This window comes from Malaclemys terrapin, chromosome 5 (assembly GCF_027887155.1).
Source record: "Malaclemys terrapin pileata isolate rMalTer1 chromosome 5, rMalTer1.hap1, whole genome shotgun sequence".
NCBI classification, from domain to species: domain Eukaryota; kingdom Metazoa; phylum Chordata; order Testudines; family Emydidae; genus Malaclemys; species Malaclemys terrapin.
The window spans coordinates 139,105,418-139,125,905 of NC_071509.1; the positions used below are offsets into that span (position 1 = coordinate 139,105,418).

The 20,488-nt window shown below is 42.0% G+C and overlaps 1 protein-coding gene across 28 annotated transcripts in view; it reads right to left on the bottom strand.

Annotated features, from left to right (window-relative positions):
• The window catches only part of ADGRL3 (adhesion G protein-coupled receptor L3), an 802,265-nt gene that overhangs the window by 301,397 nt on the left and 480,380 nt on the right, over nucleotides 1-20,488 (bottom strand). For 24 of the 28 annotated variants that reach the window (XM_054030154.1, XM_054030153.1, XM_054030156.1 and 21 more), the window contains exons 6-7: nucleotides 14,128-14,142; nucleotides 11,224-12,024 (exon numbers count right to left, since the gene is read on the bottom strand). In XM_054030154.1, the coding sequence (XP_053886129.1) occupies nucleotides 11,224-12,024; nucleotides 14,128-14,142 (816 nt within the window). The remainder of the gene's footprint in view (nucleotides 1-11,223; nucleotides 12,025-14,127; nucleotides 14,143-20,488) is intronic. The other 4 variants (XM_054030130.1, XM_054030138.1, XM_054030134.1 and 1 more) reach the window with 1 other exon arrangement.

Consider the following 20,488-nt stretch of genomic DNA (forward strand, 5'->3'; position numbering starts at 1 on the left):
AGTAAAGAAGAAATGCATCATTCACCATTTTCTAACCATCAAAAATGTAAAAACAAAGATACAGAAAAAAGTATGTTAAACTATGTAACTGCTTAAATAAATGTGTATAGATCCTACTGGTTAGCAAAACAGAAGCCCCAGATTTAAAGTATTTAGTTGCAAGTCACGATTTGAATGGTTACTAGCCAATGAGAATCAACTCCTCTTTAGGAAAAAAAACCTAAAACATATACATAAAAAATAAGATTAAAAGTGATTATTTAAATAAAGGTTTCCTGCTTGCTGATTTAAATCATGATTAAAATCTGTGATTTAAATCAAGCCATCCTGGATAATAACACTTAGAGACGTTAGTGCTTTGAGCACTGAGGATGAGAAAGTGTTCCAGAAATAAAGGCCAATGTTGAAATTGCAAAATACTTCCATAACAACCACTTTGCAGCAGCTGCTCTGAAAAAAGTGGGAGGAACCAAGCTAACTCTACCACAAGATGTGTGATGGAACGCTAGTGGACTGTTTTCAGCACTATATCAAGAACTGGCCTAATCTGATGACAGTTTGTGCAAAAAATCGTGAAAAAATAGATGGCACTGTCACAGCCCAAGTTCTCAACATTGGGCTTAAGAGAAATGTTGAACACATGCTGAGTACCCTGAAGCCTATTTCTGTAGCCTTGAACAAAATGCAGGGAAATAGCTGTTTTATTGCTGACGCTGTTGAAATTTGGAAGGAACTGAATGAGTTCTTAAAAAGAGAAATATGCAATGACAAAGTTAAATTACAAGCATTAAAAAAAAAGAATGGGACAAACACTATCTCCAGCTAATTTTCTTGCAAATATTCTCAATACTCGCTACCAGGGTCAAACCTTAACTGTTGAAGAAGAGGAGTTGGCTATGGCATGGACATCTAGCAATCATCCATCCATAATGCCAACTATAATATACTTCAAAGCTAAGGTGAACCATTCAAGAAATATATGTTTGCTGATGATGTTTTAAAGAAAGTCACAGCAAAAACAAACCTGGTTTTAAAAAACATGAATGTTCAACTAAATTAAAAAATTCATATGCTTGTTTTGTTAAAATACTATATGTTTGATGTTGAAGAAAAAAAAATCCAGAATACTTAACATTGTTGTTTTACTTAAATAAAACAATTTAAATGTCTGTCTGATGATGTTCTCCCCCTAATACAGAATGGCAAGAAAATACTTCAAATATTGGGGCTGGTCCACACTAACCCCCCAGTTCGAACTAAGATATGCAACTTCAGCTATGTGAATAACGTAGCTGAATTCGAAGTACCTTAGTTCGAACTACAAGGTACTTACCGCGGGTCCACACATGGCAGGCAGGCTCCCCCGTCGACTTGGTGTACTCCTCTCGCAGAGCAGGAGTACCGGCGTCGACGGCGAGCACTTCCGGGATAGATTTATCGCGTCTAGACAAGACGCGATAAATCAATCCCAGAAGATCGATTGCTTACCGCCGAACCCGGAGGTAAGTATAGACGAACCCTTAATGATTAACCTGTTGAATTGGAGATAGTTCACCTCCCAATGACATCATAAATATCTGCTTCAATTACCTTTGGTAAATGAAATAACCAAACAATCATTCGTTTTCTGATATAGCTGTAAACTAATCTGAAAAGTTTTCAAAATAAATCACTTTAAAAATGTATAGCGTGTACCTTCTAAAAATGAAACCTACATCTATCTCTGAGTTGTGAAGAATATGTATTAAGGTTATAACAACCAAAAGAATGCACTTTTATGGAGAAAACCATGATTAAATCGAGTCTTCCTGACTAGTGATTTAAATCATGATTTAAATCAAATCCACCCTGTTTGGAGCTGATATGAAAAAGTTATTCTGGGGGAAAATAAAAGATCATCAAACCTCAGCCCTCACTAAAACATACTATACTGGGGAGGTGTAGCATGTGGATATACACAAATGATCATAAGTAACTGGTGAAAGGAAAACACATTTATCTATTTGTTGTAGTTTTTAGATGGTGAATTTACATTTCTTTACAATACTGGTTTTTAAACCCCGGAGAGATACAGCTGGGTCTTCGAAGCAGCAAAATATATGTCCAACTCTCCCACTGGCTGGACTGCTGTGACATTTTCTTCAGGACGATGTGAATAGGTGCAGTGAGAAGAGTAGTGATTGAGGGAATACTATGAACCCTCTATCTCCCCTCGGCAAAGCTATTTCCCATTTATAGAGGATGATTTTATTTCAGGGGAGCAAGAAGCCACACATCTGTTTTTCCTGGACAGGCCGAGAAGACTCTCACTTTGTGCAAGCCAAGCTCTAGTAAAATGTCTGAGCCGCTCCACAAAAGGAGCATTTGGAATATTGGGGATCTCGCACTGCAGGAATTTGAGAGTTCTCATGAGACGGCAGGACAGAAGAAAGTTCCCACTCCAGCATTGGTTGCTGAATGGCAGGATGACCGTTATACGAGCTGCCAATAGTACTACGTTATCATTTTTAACAAGCACCGTTTTTAATGAGTAAAAGAAGAAGAAAAAAAGGCAAACGCCATAACGTCCAACAAATGTATTAACTGGTCTTTGGGCATTATCTCATTAGCTTGATGCTTTTAAATAAGTAGCTAGACCAACAAATTAACACTAAGGTGCAAGTGTCATTCCAAACACAGTGAGTCAGTTGGACTGAATTCTTGACCTTGCCAGGACTGACAGACCCTTCTGGCTACACAGCAGAAAGGAACACAATTTATTTAAAGGGTAACCTTCTTCAACTACTGGGACACAATCACATAAAGGGAGATATTAAAGACTATAAGCCAACAATTTAGTTCATCATGAACACCCATGTGACTGCTACCTTAAGCAACGGCTGGGCTTCCTATAACAACTCCAGCAATAATGTACGTAAGCCAACAGCAACCGCTGCAAGCGGTGAAGAAGAGCTGGAGAGGAGAGCTAGGGATGCTCAGAGGAAATCAACTGGAAAATAAAAATACAGAATCATCTGCAATTAACAACTAGCAGCCCCCTGAAATATTGCCCTCATCCAGCATAAGGAGATGTACAACACCAAGGTTCAGTTTGGATTTTGAAATGCAGCCTGGATTAAATTTCAGAGACAGGAAATGTGTCTTATCACCCTGGGATCTTGAAACTGTAGCAATTCATATCCTGTACCCAAGCGTGATTTAAAATTCTACAGCTCTCTTGATGTATTTCCCTGGCAAGGATGTTTCAAGCTGAACAATGCAGGAAGCGGCTTTCAGCTACCTATTAGCACGTGACTGCTGTGAAAATGTTCAAGATTCTCTGCCCACCATTCACATTACTCAGCTGTCAAAGTAAAGGGCTCAGAGTTATGATGTGAAAATTACATTTTAACGAGGTGTCATATGTGTTTAAAGTTCTTATTCATCACTACACAGCCACATCTTTTAACTGAGACGCAAATGCACTTAATTAGCATATTTTAAGGACAGAGGGTTCACCTTATCTGCATTGTAAAACTGCTTAAAAAAAGAAGACAAAGAAAAGCCGGGGAATTTACTGAATTAAATGGTTGCCATCACACGTCAAGAGAGCATACTCCAATACTAAACACAAACCTGGGATAAAAGTTTAACATGCATTCTGTGCATTTTTTTAAATGTCAAAGGTAGGTACAATAGTTTAGTACCACATTTCACTGCATGCCTGGTAAAACACAGTGCTAATATACAATATATAGAAGTCTCCAACACACATGTAGGCATTATATGAATGCTACATGTTACCAGATGGGCATAACTATTTATTAATTTCACGTTTGTCAGGTACACAGCACTGTAATGGATGGGCTCCTGGGCATAGCTTAGATCAAGAGAATAAAACATTTCCTCCAAAACAGGAAGCATATATTTCTAAGCCCACTAAAGCAAACTAATCAGCTATCCTGAACAGACCAGAATCAGAGTGGAGGGTTTCCAGCTAGGAAACTGACTGCCAAGGAAATTCCAACACTCACAGTTACTAAAAAAAGACTGAATGAAAACGTGAATCTTGCATCATGTTCTAAAAATAGATATGCTTAGACTCAGAGAGATTTCCAGCAGGAGATAATTCTGCACGCCAGCCAATCTTGCTCGGGGAGGTTTCACCCTAAGGAGGGCAGGTTTCAGGTGTCACATCAGGGTTTATGGGTGGTCTCTAAGGTAACTCGGAGCTAGACCATTTAGAGTTTACAGATAGTAATCAACTCCAGAGAAAGGCTGTGCAACCAGTGTGGATTAGGCGGCATAGTTGTAACATGCTCTTGGTAGCCTCTAGCCTACCTAAAAGACCATGCAGCCCCATTCAATAATAGCTTACGCTGCTCAAGGGCCTTCAGAGTTAGCCTGGCTAGAACACCTCACAGAAGTGTGGCTGTTGACTGACAAAGGTGTGGGCCACTGCCATGAGTAAAGGAGGCAATCTCCAACCAACTGTGGGCATTTCCATCCACCTCTGTTTCTTGAAGTGCTAGGAGCAGCAGATGAACCCAGTCCCAGTAAGAGCTTGAGAAAGCAAAGCATTTTAACACCCGGAGAGCTAATGCCCTCACAACTAAGGGTGCACCCACAACAACTGACACTTCCTCAAAATGTTTCCCCTGCCAACAAATGTCACCACCATTGTATCCAGGGTAAGCTTAAGGGCTTGTCTTCATTGCAGAGTTAACTCAAGTGCTGCCCCTAACCTAACACCCACACACAGGCAAGAATCTTTAGCTGGAGTGTGATGGCACTTTAAATTCAAGCCTGCTGGCCCAGCAGGGGTCTAGCGACAGCTTGAGTTAGCACAAATCAGCAGCTGCTCCAATCACTCAGTGCAGCTCAAAGAGTTATTTTGCAGCCTGGCTGCTCTGACTCAAGGGAGGCTAACTGAAGTGTAGATATCTCCAGTTAATTGCAGTGATGTCAGAGCTCAAACCAACTAGTTTTCAGCTCTGCCACAGAAGAGGTAAGCAGAATATATGTTATTCTGTTTCACCTGCCCAGAATACGGAAACTGGACATGTCTTGAGAAATGGATTCAAGAATTCATTGGTTTGACTGTAGCTGTTCAAAACTGACACTGTGTCCTGCACAGTCATATGTAACTAACTCCCTGCAATAATACAACATCGGAGAGCCCTACACTCCTTACTGTAAGAGTGTACAGGTCAGGAGAAATTATGCCCCCCCCCACCCCGACCCCACCCCCACACACCTTTCACCAGTGGCAGAAGTCCATCTGTGTCAAAAAGGACTGCATTAGACTAGACCCTGAACCCTGCATATGTATGTCCCAGCATGAATTACACCTAAAGTACAACAGAAAATTCTTCTCTAGAGGGTGAACAGTTGTTTCTGGACAGATTGCTCTGGTACAATCATTCTGCTCCCAGTGACATTGGTGTAAATCCACAATAACTCTGCTGAAACCAGTGAGATTACTCTGGATTCCCACTTCGGTAAGAATGGAATTTGATGCATGGCCTTGAATCCTGACAAGCATCATTAATTATTTTTAATCCCAGCATTTGTTATGGGACAGGCTGGGGCTTCACGGATCAATTCTGCAGGTCTCAGTCACGCTGAGTAGCATTTACTTACACCTACAGGCTCAAATGTCAGCAGGCTAGACTATACCTGTCTCTTACAGGGGTACAGAGCAGAGCGAAGGACCTCACATAACGAGTGGAGTTCTCAAGGACTGCTCCTCGGTGAGGAGGCAGGGGCAGCACTGCTGCTGTGGAGGATAAACCACACCCTACCCGTGGGTGTAACTGTCCAAACGCCATCCTTGTTTTACTCCAGTAGTACAGAAGGAGACAAGGGTGGGGTTTTTCAGATGATTTATGCCATCTGGGTCACCAGATGGGGGTGATCAGAATGAATAGCTCGGGTTAATAGGATCATAAAAGGTACAGGAAAGGGTCTTTATTTCATGTGCGCCACTCACAATTTTGTCCTCAGCTCAATTCTGGAGCATAATGTTGCCAGCGGTACACCAGAACATGAACACTATTATTTTAGTTGAAGTTCTTGGAGCATTTGTTATGGAGAATACTGATGGAAGTGGAGAGTCGTTTTCAATGTTACTTCCACCCAACAGGCAAGGAACCAGACTAGCAGAAGATCGATATAAGAAGGGACCAATCCACCGACAGGCATCCATGAAGCAAATGGCCCCAGTAGAGACTGAAGAACAGGAGGGATAGATCATATCCTTCTATCCAATATCACCTCCTGGAGATATGGGTTAACAATCAGCTTCATAGGTTTTGTGGACCCTAAGCCGACCTTTCTTCAAAAGATTCCTTTACAGTAATTGAATCCAGCTCCCAATAAAATAACAAAGGGAGGAAACTCCTTAAAATGCAGCATTTAATTAGCAGTTTTTGAGAAAAAAATCAATATTTGGTTTCACTCTGTAAAAAGCACTGAACTGGCTGTCTCCAGCTCAATTGAATTTCTCTTGACTTTGCTACAGATCTAAGATTTCAACGTGCCCCCTTGTCTACTTCTTTAAATCACTACAGAGGCCAAGCTGCTGAATTCCCATGATCCTTTGCCACCGATTCCCTGCAAGGAGCAAAGGCCTGTTGTTTCATTTCAGCAATCGCATGTAGAAAACATTTTTATAGCAGTGCTCTCCAATGTGTATAAAAGCTACATTTGGAGATGCACCTTTCAATTAAAGTCCACAAAAAAGTATTAATTGGGGGGGAAACAAACGGATGCAATTAAAAGACTTATTCCTCTAGATTGTTTTGAGAGAAGGTAAAAAGAATGATTATCTCAAGGAAAGCAAAGACTCAAACACCTGGTTTTTTGTTTTTATGTTTGTATGCTTGGAGTTTTTATTAAAATATATTTCCAATATGCTACTCGCTATTTAGGTTGTGTGATAAATCAATTTTCTTGTTGCTGGCAACTTTTGTTTTCCAAAGGCCTTTTTTTCTAAACTTCTCTCCTAATTAATTTTTAACAGGCAATTCTCCCCATCAATTTTATCATCTTTTTCTTTATTTTCTAATTAAACACATATTGTTTACATGTTTTGCTACTCTGAAATTCTGACGTTAGAGGAAAGTACTACTTAACTGTTTCGTGCTTGGACTAAAGACACCAATTGGCTGTAAAAGCGCTGTACATCTCAGGCATTTTTAAAACAGGAAAAACAAATATTAAGCTATCCATGAATTTTTCTTAGAAAGAGATCAGATTCCTTCACTGCTTACCAGACTGCTACAGCTGTTATTGCTGTCCACTTCCTCAGCTGTTGTGCTGTTCCTTGTTAAAGGTGACATTTTGGGGCCTGATCCAATACCCACTGATGTCAACGTAAAAAACTCCCATTGACTTCAAAGTGCAGTATATTGGGCCTTAACTCATGAGAGAAGGAAAGAGCCACAGACATTCTCTACAGAATGAAGATTCTCTCCCTTATCCACAAACACATCCAAATGTACAAGTCTAGTAAATGTCGACTCACCTACTCACTTAGAAATGAGTGAGTCTGTTGGATTTGGAAGTAAAATAATGACCCCACCAATGAGGCTGTGTGGGGAATTTTGCAGCCAAGTTCACTTATTTGTCTTTGTGAAGGGTCCTTGGCCCATCTTGGCTCTCTATTTGATAACGCATCATTTTTTAGGATCAATAACTCACAAGTCCCACGCAATCCTGGAGACCTGTGACATCACAGGATGATGTATTCCAACAGGGTTAAATTCCATGCTTTGGAACAACTGCAAACAGGAGGGGGGAGGTTTTTGGGGGGTAGGAGGGGAAGGAAGGGGAAGGCCTAAAGCTGGTGACAGTCAATCCCCTGTTGCAACTGCAAAATTACCTGAAGTGAATCTCAAACAATTCTTGCCATTTTCCACAACAAATATTTTCCCCCAGTAAAATGTTTTCCACCTGCAATTTTAATTTTCACTCAATATTTAATTTTACCGAAACTCTTCTAAAATGAGGGGAACTTCAAATCCAGATCAAAATGTCACGAATAGCCCTTACCTCTATAATGAAGCAACACTAAGCACAGCATCCAAATAGCCCCAAAGATTGCTCAGTTCTCACTCTGAACTTCTGAGCTCAGAAAGGAAAGAACAACAAAAAAAAATATTTCTCTTGTTCACAAACCTGCAACCACCTCATTTTTCACTGAAGGCGAGATTAATTTTTTTTGTAACAGATTCAATTACTGTCCACAGCCACCATCTGAAAAGGGACAGCACCGACTCCATTGAAGTATATGGAAAAGATTTCTCAAAAAGGATAAAATACACTAGAATAAGAAAAGAATGCAATTGATTTTTGCTCCTTTCGGATGACCAATAACTCACATATTGTTCCGTTTCACTCCACCACTCACAAAGTATGTGCTCATCATTAACTTGTGGAGTGAAGCAATACTTTTCATTTTTTCTCCCCATCTGAAATCTTTCATAGATCAATACCCTTACATTCTCCTTGTTCTTCCTTCTCACAGTTCCAACTCCGGGTCTTTTGTCTCATGTTTCTCCTCATTTCCCTGCATTTTGCTGTAGGAACTTATTTTCACTTCTGCTCATTCCCAGATTTGCAAAGTCACAATTTCATTTAAAATCTCTTTGTCTAAAAGTATTGTTGTGCACACGAATCACAGCCTGAATACAGAGAAATGGATGGATCAGAACATTGTATTACTCCTCTCCTGCAACCTAAAGACCTTGAACTACTTCTTCGGGACTTCTTCAGGACTTGTCTATAGGAACCACTTAAGCTTACAGCAACCTGGGGTGTAAATCTACTCCGCGTTAGCCTTCCGCCCCCGAAGGGCAGGGCCAGTGCAACCATTTAGGCGACCTCGGCAGTCGCCTAGGGCGCTAGGATTTGGGGGGCGCCATTTTCTTTGGCAGAGACCGCAGCGGCCGGATCTTCGGCCGCCCCGGTCGTCGCCGGCATTTAGGCGGAGGGAGCTGGGGCAGTGGAGCGCGGGGAGGGCCTCCTGCAGCAAGGGGGGCAGGAGAGGCGGCACACAGGGGAACTCCCCGCCCCAGCTCACCCCTTCCCCGCCTCCTCCCCGAGCACGCCGTGGCTGCTTCACTTCTCCCGCCTCCCAGGCGTGCAGCGCCTAAGCTGATTGGCACCGCAAGCCTGGGAGGCGGAAGAAGTGAAGCAGCGACGGAGTGCTGGGGAGGAGGCGGGGAAGGGGTGAGCTGGGGCGGGGGAGGGGTGCCTCAGGGTGGGGGGTGGGGAGCTGCCACGGGGGGGCACCTCAGGGCGGAGAGGGCGCCTCAGGGCGGGGGGGCTCAGGGACGGGGGGGGGCGCAAGGTCGAAGTTTCGCCTAGGGCGCGAAACATCCTTCCACAGCCCTGCCGAAGGGCATGTCTTACACTGTCCTACAGTTAGGTTCCTACTTTGCAAGTCCTCTTAGAAGACGACTACATTAATATGAACTGGGAACCTTTTAATTTGCGCCTGCAGCATCCACACAGGGAGTTACAGCACAACATTTTGGTGCTCACCTCTATTCAGATGCCTGTAGTCTGAACTGCAGGGCAGCATAGACAAGTCCTGAGCGTCCACATGGCCCCTGCCGTGGTGCACTAAAAGTTCTGTAGTGCACTTTGATCTACCTAGCTTGGACCCGGGAGCAGACCAAAGTGCTTAGGGAACTTTTACAGTGTGGTATCAGGGTCCACAGAGACAGTGAGTGTGCCTCAGTCTAGTGCAAGGTAGATTCAGACCCCAGCTTTCTGCCAACTAACGTGTTCGTGTAGACATGCCCATAGTCTTTTCTTTGTCATCGTATTGAACAGAATGGTAACATTTTAGGAGAAAAAAATAACACATTAATAACTAAATGATTCACCTTCTAAATTATATTAATTCTACTTTTCCTGTTACCTGCTCAGCATTCAGGAAAGATATAATCTATCATAGATAAACTGAATTTAAATCATTATTGCAGATAGTTTGTATAGGAGTAAACACTAAAACCTAAAAGAAAATAATTGAGACTTCTGCATGATTTAGTGAATTAGAGCCAAATTCACTGACAATGGAGTAACTCCGGATTTACACTTATGTACAAGGAAGAATTTGATCCAAATTAATGAAAAAATCAGCCAAATATAATTATGGTGATGATGTCTGATGGAAATCCACTGGAAGTTGGATTCCAGTCTTTACTTATCAGAGGGGTAGCCGGGTTAGTCTGGACTGTAAAAAGCAACAGAGTCCTGTGGCACCTTATAGACTAACAGACGTATTGGACCATAAGCTTTCGTCTTTACTTAGTCATGGAATATAATTTCCTTCTATTAAGATTTAAACAATATGACCAACCCAAACTATTTTTTAACAGAACAGCAACATGAATGACCCAGAAAAACAAGAAAAACCAGTCTGGATCATGTATCAGGGGGTAGCCGTGTTAGTCTGTATCTACAAAAACAACAAGGAGTCTGGTGGCACCTTAAAGACTAACAGATTTATTTGGGCATAAGCTTTCATGAGTAAAAACCTCACTTCTTCGGATGCATCCGAAGAAGTGAGGTTTTTACTCACGAAAGCTTATGCCCAAATAAATCTGTTAGTCTTTAAGGTGCCACCAGTCTGGATCATGTTTCCTACTCTGAAATTAATCACGAATACACAGGACAACAAACAAAACGTGTGTGTGCGCGCGCACATATGCACGCAAATATCTGGGCTCAGATTCTCAGCTCATGTCATTCTTCAATATTTCATTGACTTCACTGCAAGCTACACTGATTTAAACCAGCTGAGGATCTGCCCCATGGTATTTACGATGAGAGCAACATCTGAGCTATGTTTCACAAAAGTAATGTTCTGGCATGGTCATAAAAGCAAGGGGGATTCATGGATAGAATAAATACAATGAAACAGGCATCTCCACTGGTGATTCTGATGATCTGAACAGGAACTTGGATATTTGAAGATTGGCTCAGGCTTATCACTGACAATTTATTCCTATTTCCATTTATTTTCAAAGTAAGCTATAAAGAAAATGTTCTGTAAACAGTAAAGTGTCTCTTTGAAGCAGCTAAGCATTAAGGGTGAGGAGAACTAGGCCTTAAGTCATGCACACACACAGGCAATCAAAGAGAAATATACTTTAACTTCACAGAAAAAACAAACCAGCTTCAGGTTATAGATAATGGAAGACAAAAGCAAAACTTAGCACAGAACCTTACCTGATCTGCTGTCCAGTGGTCCAAAATCCAAAGAATATTTCACCACATGATAGTTGTTCCATACATAAAGGAGGTTGTCCCTGGGGTTATAATCCACAGCAGCGATGTACTGGTACGAGTTTGGAAAGGGAACATCCACCAGACTATCCTTGCTTTGGTCAGTGTTGTAAATATAGTCTATCTTATTTCCTGTGGCTTCATTGTCGTCATCTTCATACACCGACTTCACCACATATAAAATCCCACAGATCATGAAAGCGTTGGAAGCCGACCTTTTGTCATAGGCTGTATCCCACGTCCCTTCGATCCTTAAGGTGTAAGGGTTTAACTGGCTAATGACAATTTTGCCATTGTTTTGTTCTGTTGCATAGATTACCCATAGCCCGTTCTCATCCACCGCTAGGTCTATGTCGGACTTGCCTCCCCACCTGTAAGGAGAGGTGTCATGGTAATTGGCATTTGCTATGATAGCCTCCCCGCTTTTTATTCTTGTCCTCAAGTCAAACTTGACTATATTCCTGGTTCGCTCCTTGTTGAAGAACAAAGCCCCATCGTACACTACAAATCCAGTGCCATCTACCCGGTGAGGGAGCTTATAGGTGGTCGTTGGTCTCCCAGCTATGAAATCATCCTTGGAAGAATACTCCGTCAGGGTGTCAGTTCTGTATGGGGTCCAGGGCATGTAGTAAATCTTGTCAGAAGCCTGTAGAGGATCCTTGCACCAAGCCCCAGACTGATGGTCTGACTCAAATAAATGTTCACTCTGGTATACACCTTTTAGTAGGCCAGGACAAAGAAAAACTGTTGGAGGGGAAAAGAGTTAAACACAAAAAAAGAAAGTTAAAAAGAGCTCGGATGGTTTGGCATTAACTTCTAATTGTTCATAGCTCTGCAGCAGAGTACGATCAGCCCACAACAAATGTAGTCTATTTGCAGGTTACCTTCACCACAGGCAGTGAGTGGTCTAGAACAGGACGTGTTCCTCCATATTGATTTTTGCTGCCTTTTCAATCAACATCAGTTCATTTTCTTACTGCTTTTGGAATCTATTTTTACTAGTGTACTTACTTGGACTATACGCCTTTCTAAACTCTGAAATGAATATGTATTCCCAAGGGGTTTATGGGTTTGTATTTTCAGATTATATTCTACACTATATCTATACCTATAGGGGAAGGGGTAAATTTCTAGGGAATTGTTCCATATATTTAATTTGAACAGTCTGCTGAAGATTGCCCTAGAAATGGAAATTAAAAAAAAAATCCCATCCTTATAGCCCAGGTGGAATTAAATATTTTAAAGGTACCATAGCAAAACAGAGGCAAATCCCTTGGCAACTCAAAGGAACACTGAAAGCAAATAGGAAGACAAAAATACCCTAGTATGGGCCATAACTAGCAATATGATTTTTGAAGCTGCTACAGAACACACAGAACATGCAGTCCACACAATTAAAAATGAACAATGGATGAATACTGAGAGGAGAAAGAAACGACAGGAAGCAAGGAAGGAAGAAAGGAAGGAAAAGAATAAAGTTCACTGGAGAGGAACCCAAGTCTAGATTTTAATCAGTTAAAAATGTCCTGTTAAACACAGTAATATTCAAACTTAAAACATATACCTTCTACGGTTACATGAGAGGAGCATACAGGAACGGTTTGGCTAGCTGTGCTTTGCTGCTCAGACTTCAGAATGGAAATGGGACAGGGATCAGCTGGCTTGGTTTGATTTTAGGGTGATATGTTGCATGGACAGAGGTTAGGAGAAGGCACAGCACATGTGCCCTGCCGATGTAAGAATTAAAATAACACTTAAATCTTATCTTTGACTGATAAGCTGAAGGAGAACTATGTGCTACAGTGCAGTACACACAGCGTGGGCCAGAGCACAACCTGGCAAGCAGTGAAATGATTGCAGCATGTGATAGCAAACTACAGTGCAGTCTAGGGTTTACATTCTCCCTTTGATGTCCTGTTTAACTCTCACTCACTGGAGTTATGCATCTGTATTAAGGGAAGAATATACTACAAATGTATGTGTGTTGGCATACAGGGAGTGCTACGGGATATTACAATATAAAAAACAAATTGATGGAGACCAAGTAAATTTCAAGTGCACACCGAGGTCCTACTCCTGCAACTGATCCAGTGGCGGACCCTTGTGCTGATGCAGATCGACATGGAAGAATGACTTTAAGCTACGTGAGTTCTGGGCACAATACCAAGGGGGTTGACCGAACTCTCAGTGAGGTCAATGGGAGTTTTGCCATTGACGTCAGTGTGAGTTGGAGGGGGCTCATCACATATTATAACTGAGTCAATGTTCTTGTGTGTGTGATTGCGGTATGAAGATGACCTGAAACATAACAACTGGGCAGGCACAAGTGTCCCATTGGACATTTCTATTAGCATGGGGCTGGTATACAGGGCAGTTGAATTATCACTTCTTGATTAGAAGTCAACCAATTATTTTCAACAGTGCAGAAGTTGATTAAGCCCCCTGAAAAAAGAGAGAACATGGGAAAAATCACAAATTCAAATGATACACGAAATTTTGGGCCACAACCTCAGCTAGTATAAATGGACAGAACTCCAGTGGAGCAAATGAAGCTGTGACTGTTTTACGGTAGCTAATGTATGGGGCACTGTGTCTACAAGGTCTTTTTTTAAAAAAAAAATCATGTTTTTAGAGTAGAAGATTGAGAAAGAAAACTAGACCAGTAAATCTTTTCAGCCAAAAATATATATTATCTTGTGAAGTTGAGCAGCAGAGAAACTAAATAAACTTTAACCAAAAAAAAAAAAGTGAGAATTAATGACAAAGGTATTTCAACTAAACGTTAAACTGTTAAATAACTTAGCCTATAAATAAGTAATATATATAATTTGAAAGGTATTTAATTACCTTTTTGTTCCACTTCTATTGTAGAGAGAGAAGTAAAGAGAGAAAGGAGAAAAGAGAATAGATTAATGGTACTGTATTGGCCAGGTACTTTTCTATACCTCTTCCAAATGAAAGGAAGTATTATAAATTTACTTCAGTTATTGCTATATTTTGTGAATGTTATATATATATATATATATAAATATGTAAAACATCTTTTCCCCTGATATACACTAAATAAAATGCAGGCACTTGACTTAGCTGTACTACAATCTTAAAAGCAATCAGGGCCGGATCCAAAGTCCACTGAACTCAGAGATTTTTCCATTGCGTTTGGATCATGCCCAGAGCATAAAATAAGATTTTTATTCATTGAAATAGGGTTGAAACAGATTTCTAGATAGAATAAACTATTCAGGATAGGGACTGTCTTGATATCCATGGCCCAAATCCTGAAAAATCAAATCAACCTGCACAATGTTACCTAGGAGAGTATTTCCACTGGCCCTGAGTGGACTGCTCATGTGAGTAAAGTCACACAGGTACCTAGGTGTTCACAGGATTTGGGTCTAGGTCTTGTGCAGAACCAAGCATGCTGTCAGCACTTACAAAATCATCATCGTCATCATGGCCTCCCTCATTAACAACAAAACACTGGGAAGGGTTTAAACACACCACTAGTTGTAAATATGAATGTAAATATGTATGGCTGTTAAAATATTAACATGTTACTAACTATTAATGTGCTACCAAAAAGCCCATCTCCTGTAACGCACATCTATTTTGTTTATCAGGCACTATAGGGCTTTCAATGAGATTCATCCTTTTTAGCAGACCTGAGCCCCTCACTGCTGGAACAAACCGATTCAGCACATCTGTACACAGCTGAAAGGCTTTGGTGCTATAACCTTACAGCCTATCCCAAGAAGCATTTACGGCCTGAGCCAAAACCCATTGAAGTCAATCTGCTTTGGATCAGGCCCTTGCAGACATAGGCGGTGGGGATCATAGGGCTGGGGGAGGCTGTGCCTGACATGGCCCCGCCCATGCTCTGCCTCGAGGACTTTCTTGCCTACTCCCAGTTCCCTTCCCGCTCTTCCGGGGCAGAGAGGCTGGTGCAGGCAGGCTGGTGCCAGTGCTGACAAGGCCTGGGGCTGGGGGTGCTGGAACTGTGTTGCCCACCCAGCGCTCCGGAGCTGGGGGTGCTGGAACTGTGCCGGCCTCACTGCCTGCCGAGCATGCTGGGGCTGGGGGCGCTCCAGCTGCACTGCCCATCCGGTACTCCGGGGCTGGGGGTTCGCGGGGGGCCAGGAGGGGGTACTCTGGGCTCTGGCAGGGGAGGGGGGCAGACGGGGTGGGGGCGGAAGGGGGGGCTTGGGCAGAGGGGGAGGGGGCGGGAGCTAGCCTCCCCCAACAGCTTGTTCACCCGCCGCCCATGCTTGCAGAGCAGATATAGACTTTTCACCCAGAAGCCTTGTGTAGAGTCTTAGAAGAGATGGATGCCCTATGCTTTCCCTTCCACTGCACTACTCCATTTTATATGCACCATTCCTATATATGATGTTGTCTAATTAAAATATAACCATGAAAATCATTATTGCTACCACTGTTATATAATTGAAATGAATCTTATACAAAGTATAACACATGGCCAGAAAGGGTTAAACAGCTTGCAGACTAACTAACCCAAAGCCAACCTTTAAACACGTTAGAAAGTATGCAAATGGTAATTAGGGCCATCCAATGCTAAATAGGCTAGAACTTTGAAATGAAAACCTGTATTGTTAGAAAATTAGAGGTGATGCTAATTATATGTGTTTACTTATAGATGCTGGCCATGTAAACAGACAGTTCCTGTCTGTCACTATAGCTATTGATTCAGATATCAAAAGGGAATATTAACATGTAGATGAATTTTGGGTGCAATAATGTCATTGTCTATATGTCTCTTTAAAGTTTATCACAAACTGCTTACTGGATAAATTATCTTATGTTCATTCATGTAGTTAATTACCGGTGAGGTTTAGGAAACAGAAGGTTACATCAAAAGCCTATTGTTCACCCAGGACTCTATGATCAAGTGGCTGCTAGAAAACTGTATAAACCACCCTGGGGTCCCAATCCTTTTTATCTCAGATCTACTTAAGCTTCATCAGGGGAAGTTTGAGTCACAAGATTGAGATCCCAATCCTAAACTGGAACGCCCTGAATATGATATTGGATACTGAGCTATAACCTATGGACTAAATTCTAAAAGAACTCTTTTCCTGCTACAAAGCTCACCATCTCTGCTATGAATCTGAATTTCAAGATTGTACTCATGTCTGTGTGTATACTGATCTTTTAACCAATCTCTCTCCCTTTTCTTTTTTTAATACATTGTAGTTCAGTTAATAAGAACTGGCTGTAAGTGTGTATTTGGGTAAAATCTGGAATATGCATTAACCTGGGAGGTAATGTGTCAGATCATTTGGGATTGGTAGAACTTTCTTATATGATGAATAAGATTTTCAGTAATCCTGGGTGTCTGGGGAGGCCTGAAGTTGGGTCACTTTAAGGGAACTGTGTTGTTTGCTTCTGGGCAATCAGTGAGGTAATAAAGAAGCTGTTTTGTGCTGGTTGGTAAATCTACATATTGGAATATCCACCAGCTTTGGGGATTGTCTGCCCCATTCTTTGCAGTTCACCCTAATTGAGTGACCTCAGTTGACTCCCGAGGGACTCTGGTCACAGTCCCCCTTGCACAGAATCAGCAGATAGCAGGCCCCTTTCCTCTCCTTAAGACCACAATACAGGCAGGGGTTTAACAATCAGCTCTCAAGCTGCTGTTGTCATCAGGTAAATTTGATGTTCCTACAGTAGATGAGGCATTGACCTATTTCCTGTCTGCCCTCCTGCTTGTGTCACGACCTTGCACTGTATGAGGTCACTAGTTGTGCAGTCAATCTGAACCAAGTCACTGGTGCATGGTAATGCATGCTTTAGTTGTGTAGCTTATATGACACTGCTAGCATGCTTGTATCTGTTGAAAATCACTAGTTCATGGGAAGGAAAGCACACTGAAGACAAGAAACAGCCCTGATAAAGAACCAACACCTTCTATGACCCCACCAGAGAAAATAAGAGACACACAAAGTCAGCTGCTGCAGTATCAAAGTTTAAGAAAGAAGTTGTGATCCATCTAACACAACAGCAACAAAACAGACAACACATCTTAAAACTGATGACAACAGGAGAGGTAAGAGGAACACTTTGCATGAATTCGCTCTGAATGAGAGCTATCGCTAATTATGCAGGGAATAAGCCATAGTCCAGTCAACAGAAGACACACCAAATGGCTCACCATTAAAAAGTCAACATTTTACAGAGCACTACTGAAAGCTTCAGAGACATCTGAAATTAACAGTTCCTCCCTGCACTTAGAATTAGGAGATACCTATGGTAACTGTATGAGAAGAGTTGGCAAATTATGACGTGTTAATGATTCTGTTGTAGATAATGTGATTTCTGTATTCATAGGTAAGGATGCACCAGTCTTAATCTTGGATCTGTATCATGATCAGAAGTAGACTTACAACCTAAATACTACTGTTACTGCTAACAATCATATTTTATATAGCAATGTGAATGGTGTTTCACTGAAAAGTAAAATAAGAATACATCTATCTAGGGCCATAGGCTGGAAATGGCTTACGTACTACCCAAATTCTGATCTGCTGGGCTCTTGGTGCCTCATCCACTGGAGGTGGAGGGGACAACAAAACCCATAGAATATCACTGAGGGATGTCACTTCTTTGTGAGGGAAGTGAACATTTACTGGCAGCACGGTGAGGTTCAGAGAACAGAGAGAGACACTTCCAAGGACAAGGGACAATACCACAGAGGAAGGTATATGTGTTTTTTTTTAGCCTGCCAAGAATTTGCAACAGGCATTTCCAGGCCGTGGCTCCTCTGTGAGACTGATCCTGCCAGCTCTCCAAGTTCAAAGAGAAAAATTGCAGGAACAGGATTTGAATATTATCTATATCTATTATTCCATATATAGTGTTTCAATCTACAGCTCCTGATGGGGAAAGAAGCATGAGCCACCCATAGGGGGCAGATCCTGCTGCAAATTTCTCCAAAGTTCAGCAGTCTCTGGATGTGGGGCGTTGGCTCAGATTCATGTCTAGCTTAAAACAGGTTGAGGTGAAAAGTGAAATGACTCGAGCTGTCCACAGTCAAGGCCGCAGTGGACTTAGCTACATGGCTGATTCTGCAGGAAAGAGGGTGACACTAGCACTGCAAAAGCAGTGATGCGACCAGTCAGGATTAAAACCAAGTGGACCCAGCAGTTACAGAGAAACTTGCACAGCACCTGCCAACACTACACCTGGCTGTAGCTGGCCATAATTCATTTTCTTGAAAAATGAGGTTTGTTTTTTTTAAAGGCATAGGTGATGTGTCTCAAAGCTTCTAGCCCCATAGGAATTGTTACTGATCTATCTTTCCTACTGTACTGCTGGCAGTGTAGTGGAGAGGAATTTATGCTTCAGAGGATGGCAAAATCCTTTCATAATGCACTGAAACAATTGTGCAATGCTATAGGTAGGGGGAAACAGGCTGGAGGAGAGAATTTACTCATGACCAGCTGAGCATTGTGAAGAATTCATTATACTTATCTTGCCGAACTACACATTATTAGTGGTTGTAACAGTATCCAATCCTTTTAAAATGCCAGCCACAGTAGATGACCACCTCCTGCTTGGTGGTTTCCATAGGTCAAGCAAATAAGTATGTCCTTCTATTGGATCTAAATTTATTGCTCTGGAATTTCAATGGGTCAAATTCTCCTCTTGATTATACTGGTGCAACTCCACATTGCTTTAAAGGAGTTGCACTGAGGTATCTTGGAAGCCTGGAGAATTTAACCCACTGAGGCCTAGTCTTCACTTACCAGCTGGTCCGGAGGCACGCCATCGATGTTCTGGGATCGATTTATCGCATCTGGTTAAGACGCGATAAATCGATCCCGGATCGATCCCGGAAGTGCTCACAATCGACGCCGGTACTCCAGCTCGCCGAGAGGAGTACGCGGCGTCGACGGGGGGAGACTTCCGGCCGCGTCTGGACCGCGGTAAGTCCGGAGTAAGGTACTTCGAATTCAGCTACGTTATTAACGTAGCTGAATTTGCGTACCTTAGTCCGAAGTCCGGACTAAGTGTAGACCAGCCCTGAGTGTCCCTTGGTTCGCGTATCATATAATAATATGAAAAAATTAAACGTACTGAGCAGTTTTCACTATATCTCTGATTCCTTCATAGTGTACTATGGAATGACGTTTAAAAACTATCAGCACTGCCATTCACAGAATTTAACAATTTGGTCAGAGAGCATTAATTACAGAGAAGTCCGTGTCATAGTTGCAACGTTTGAATGGGCTACAGTACTTTAACGATAAAGATTTCAGTTCACAAAATTCACATGTTGCATATATCATTAAGGTTGTCCTAACACTTCATCACAACTGAAGCAACTGTAGACATGTTTATTTCTCTGACAACAAGTCCTGCTACACCTATTCTTGTTACTGCACTCATTAGCACGGATCAACGGTATCCCCTACACCTCCTGTGCTGTTTCCAACATGGCCACCGTTAATATCAACATCACTATGCTAGCATAGCAGCAATTCAAAGAACTACTGTACAAGCCTGGGACATGTTACTGTCTCCATACCCCAATTCCTTCTGATGTTTCTTTTGACTAGTATAGTTCACATGTACTCCTCGCAAGGACAATATCTGATCTCCATAGTTGCCACATAGGGTGACAAGACAGCGAGTGTGAAAAATCAGGATGGGGGTGGGGGGTAATAGGAGCCTATATAAGAAAAAGACCCAAAAATCGGGACTATCCCTTAAAATCAGGACATCTGGTCACCCTATTGCCACAATAAATACACAGATTCCATGATGACACCCAGGGTTCCCATTAACAAAAAACATGTTGACAGCACTGAATGGTCGTCTCTCTGAAAATTGCCTCTTAATAGTCTCCAGCACAATTAACCCACTTGAGCAAAATATAACATGAACTATTGTCTTTCTAATATATAACTAGAAACGAGTATAGTTCTGTTCAGCCATTCATAGGGCACACGTAGGAGACAGCCACCACTGTGTCACAAGTACAGTCCTGCATGGGACTCTCTGCTTTGGTAGCACACACAAGGGAATAACAGGGGTGTAGGTACCCGCCTCAATGCCTGGGAAACTTGATGGGTCTTGAAGTGATTGAGAGAGCCCCAGTAGAAGAGAGAGGGGAGCACATACCGGGGGGAATGAAAAGATGGCCCCTCCTCCTCTGGAGACTCTATCCACTCATTGGTCAGCCAGGGTT